The sequence below is a fragment of the Mus caroli genome, unplaced genomic scaffold (assembly GCF_978045245.1).
Source record: "Mus caroli unplaced genomic scaffold, Mus_caroli_1 scaffold_15, whole genome shotgun sequence".
In the NCBI taxonomy this organism is placed as follows: domain Eukaryota; kingdom Metazoa; phylum Chordata; class Mammalia; order Rodentia; family Muridae; genus Mus; species Mus caroli.
The window spans coordinates 77,763,305-77,767,353 of NW_028227270.1; the positions used below are offsets into that span (position 1 = coordinate 77,763,305).

Genomic DNA, 4,049 nt, shown 5'->3' on the forward strand with positions numbered 1-4,049 from the left:
AAAGAACAAAAACACTTAATTTAGATGAATTTCATCCATGGCTAGATAAAGCTGAGGTTGAAGTCTTCTCCAACAGATGTTTATTCACCTGTTCTTTGGATTTTGTTTTGTTTCTTACACTGTGCTTTTTAACAATGACTTCTTATTCCTTGATAACAGGAATCACATCAACACCACCAGAATAGCTTTTCAGCTGTACTAAAAGACTTCATGAGTGGTCTCTGTTTATCCCTCCCCTTCCTGGGGCCACTCAAAAGATGAAGATTCCTCTTTAACTGCTTCTCCCTCCAGGACTCAATTGTGTTCTAGAAAAGAAATGTGACCAGCTGTTTTCCCAAACAAAAAATGTTTATGATTTCTATAATGATCCGTTACAATGATTTATCAGTGATTTACTAAATTTTGAGAAATGAACCCTCTCTGCACCCAGTAATCTTAAACTATACATACAAAATACAGGTTCTTCATTTAACTTGACTTTGATTCACTTATAAGTTTTCTTCTTCATCTTTTTGGCCATCCACCGTTTTTTAAACCTCTTGGCATTTTGTTCTTTCTGAGCTCCTACAAGAGAACAAAAGCTCCAGGTGTAAAAACAGTCAACAGGTATTCAAAACCCAAGAAACAAAGTCTGAGCGTCTAGTTTACATAAATGGATGCTATTAAAGTAGATCTTTCAACTTAAAATCATGACCCACCTCCTTCCAAAAACATTTCCTTTGTAAAAACTACTAAAGCCAACAGACGAAAGCTCTATCTTACCCCAGGTGCTAGTCAGAAACTGGGCTGCAGCCTTTTTCACTGGTAACCTCTTATTGTTCAGAGACAGGAACTTGTTTACTAAAGGGAAGAATCACGTATCACTGCTTTGTCATTGTGAGAAACTAAGGGAGAGACATAGTCCATAAGAAAATTACCAGTAGTCCTCTTGGAATCTGAACCATATAAACAACTGTGGATGAAGTGTTTGGCTGCCTCTTGCCTTGAATCTCTCAGATCTTCATCTTTAAGCCTTACAGCCACGTAGCTTTCAGTCTGACTGGTGATCAATACAAAAGGTCAAAATAAATTAGAGGGTACGTGCTTGTTCTGCATAACCCTAGTGTATGGTGCTGGGGACTGTCAACCCAAGGTGGCTCCCATACACTAAGTACTGTACCACTTGGCCACATCCTTAACCCAACCTTTTCCATCCTTAAGGTGGATGGGGTTAGGGTGGTGTCAAACTCAGGGCCTCACAAATACAAGGCAGGGACTGTACTTTATGACTCCTAACACCTAAATGATCTCACTTTGTTACTATCAAAACTGATACTTTTCTACAAGTAAACCAGTACTATAAACTACACGGAAACTGCATCCCATGGGGAAAAACGGAACAAAACTCATTACCCGACAGACTGCACTTTCTGTACTTTAACTTTCTTGGAGTTTCTTCCTTTTGCATGCTGTTCACTTTCCTTTTTCAAATTAACTGAAAAGACAAGATCCACTTTGTAAATAGTATTTATATAAATTAACACTTAATGGAGTTACTCACTTTGGTGACTACCTATCATGTGAGTACAGGTTTTATAAGGACCACAAATAACCAAAACTTGCTGCCAAGTGCACTTTACCATTACATGAAGTTACTTAACCAAGGACAAGTCGTACCTTTTACGTTTTCTGGTGACTTCTTTATGCTGCGGGAGGAGAAAAAAAACACGAAAGATGGGACTGGCAGGCAATAGAGAGTACTCAAAACAAGTATCCAAGATCCTCTCTCGATTTCATGACCCCTGCCCTTAATCTTTCCTCACTGAGCCACACAGCACTGCCACAACTCCCAACCATTTGACTAGCATGGATTGTCCTCAAAACTTAAATCTGATCACTGTTAGTAGAAACTCAGAACTGTTAACTTAGCATGCCAAAGATCAAGTAAAGGCTGGTGCTAGTCTCACAGTATTGAGAAACTAGATTTAGACAACAGTTTGGACCCTGGAGACCAAGGATGAGTTCCAGGTACCTACGGAGTGACTAAACTGCCTGGAAGAGAAAGCACAGAGGGAGGCCTGTACAGATGGGAAGTGATGGAGGAGGGAGAAGGGTCTACACTTGACCTCAGGTAGGAAAGAGAGGGGCCTCACCCAACAGCACAAACATCTGCTTATATACCTCATGGATTAAAGATCTGAATAATTATGGAAAAGTAACCAACAATTTGGAACTACTATTCTAATTTAAAAAAAAAAAGACTTGAGAAGTTAGAATGTTCTAAGGCCAGGTGTGGTGATGCACACCTTTAATCCCAGCACCAAGGGGCAGAGGCAGGCAAATCTGTGTTTGAGGCCAGCCTGGTCTACAGAGTGCGAATTACATGACAGTCAGGGCTACAGAGACCCTGTCTAGAAAAACAAAAAGAATGTACCAAGGAGTGCTGAGAGGAGTGAATTCAGCAGGACATAGCTCATCAAAGACAAACGTAACTCAAGCTGTGAGTTTGAAGCACTGGCAACAGGGCTGCTAAAGGAAAAGAGGAACAGAGAAAGGGGTGGCGGCAGGTAGAGCAAGCTTAGGGAAAGTCTGGGTTAAGTTCCTGCTGCAACACTAAATTACTTATTTACCATCTACCTTGCTGGACAAACTTGAGGAACTCCAAAACCACTGTGTAGCTTTTAAGTTTGGGGAGAATTTCTTCGGGTCTACAGACTTTATGCACGTAGAAACCGCGATACTTACTCGGCCTCTGAAGCTGTAGTTAGCTGCTCTAATACAGCATCTGGAAGCAGCTTTCTTTTCTTTGGGGATAAAGACATTTGATGACAAGTTAAAGTGAGGTACAGGTATGCCTGGAGATAACTTTTAACGTTACTCATTTCGAACAGTCCTGAATTCGGGCCAATCTGTGAATACGTCCCTGTTGCCTCTAAACCGACAACATTAAGCCTGGGTTTAGAAAGCCCAATACATTCCCTGTCATTTTACCCAAAGTAGCTCAACGTTCAAGTATCCGGGCTACTAACTGAAAGGTATTAGGCATGACCACTCGAAATCAGATCTCTGGGGTGCGAAATAAGTAATCATTAGCTCCAGTCCAGAATTTTAAAAACTCAAGCAAACCTCACCACCTATGGAAGCCTGTAAGACCCACTGTCAGGGCTAGAGGAGTGTCAGTGCTTCCACGCCCACTTTGAATTAGGGCAGACTCCAAGAAACACCAATGGCCCTTGCACCTCTCCAGTGCCCTATCCTTTAAGGAGCTTTTAGCAAGGGAACTCTAGACCCGGCCGAGTTTACAAAGCGACAAGTCCCGCGTCCAACCTTCTGTTCGATGAACAGCTCCTCGCGCCGTTTCCTCTTCTCCTTCAACAGCGTTTTATCCCTGGAAGGAAAGAAGTCGGGTCAGCGCCGGCCGAGCCTGGGGAGTCCCGAGCGCCGGCATTCCCGGGCGCCGCACCTGCGAGCACTCGCGCGCACGCGCAGCTCCTCCTCCCGGGCTTCCGCCTGGGCGCTGGCGAAAGTCAGTTCCTCCGGGGCTTCGTCGTCCGCGTCCTCCTCCTCGACCAGGGGCTCGGCGGCCGCGCCACTACTAGGCTGTGCGAGCAGCAGGCCGTGCTCCGCCTCCTCCTCCTCCGAGGCCGCCTGGTCCTCGTCGACCATCGCCTCAGCCGGCGCGGGAATACGGGACGAGCGGGGCCGGAGCTGCACCATGGCCAACGGAAAGGCGGCTGTCTGACCCTTGACCCGGAAGCAGCCGTGCGCGGTGCGCGCTCTCCACGCCCTCTGCTGGTTCGGAGGCCGCGAAACGTGCTGAGGCGCGTGCGCAGGAGGGCGGGGCTTTTCATGGCTGAGACTGGGTGAAAGGGGGGCGCGGCTTCGTGCTGCTAGGTGTCGCCGCCTTTTTTTTTTTTTTTTTTTGGTCCCCCAGGCTGCTTAGATCTATGGAACAGAGGCAAGGGTATAATAAATACGAAATAAATGACCATCGTTGCTTGTGAGATGCATCCCTGTGTGTATTGTGTACGACTCACCCCCATCACCACCGCCCACCCTCACCCCCTCTA

General features: G+C 45.7%; 1 protein-coding gene across 1 annotated transcript; it reads right to left on the reverse strand.

Moving 5' to 3' along the window:
- Positions 1-329: 329 nt before the first annotated feature.
- On the reverse strand, positions 330-3,723 carry Nol7 (nucleolar protein 7). Its single transcript, XM_021179982.3, has 8 exons — positions 3,443-3,723; positions 3,307-3,367; positions 2,725-2,783; positions 1,657-1,685; positions 1,393-1,474; positions 918-1,039; positions 763-840; positions 330-564 (listed from the first exon to the last, which is right to left on the reverse strand). Exons 1-8 carry the CDS (start codon positions 3,694-3,696, stop codon positions 485-487), a joined length of 765 nt encoding a protein of 254 aa, XP_021035641.1. The 5' UTR covers positions 3,697-3,723; the 3' UTR covers positions 330-484.
- Positions 3,724-4,049: the final 326 nt, after the last annotated feature.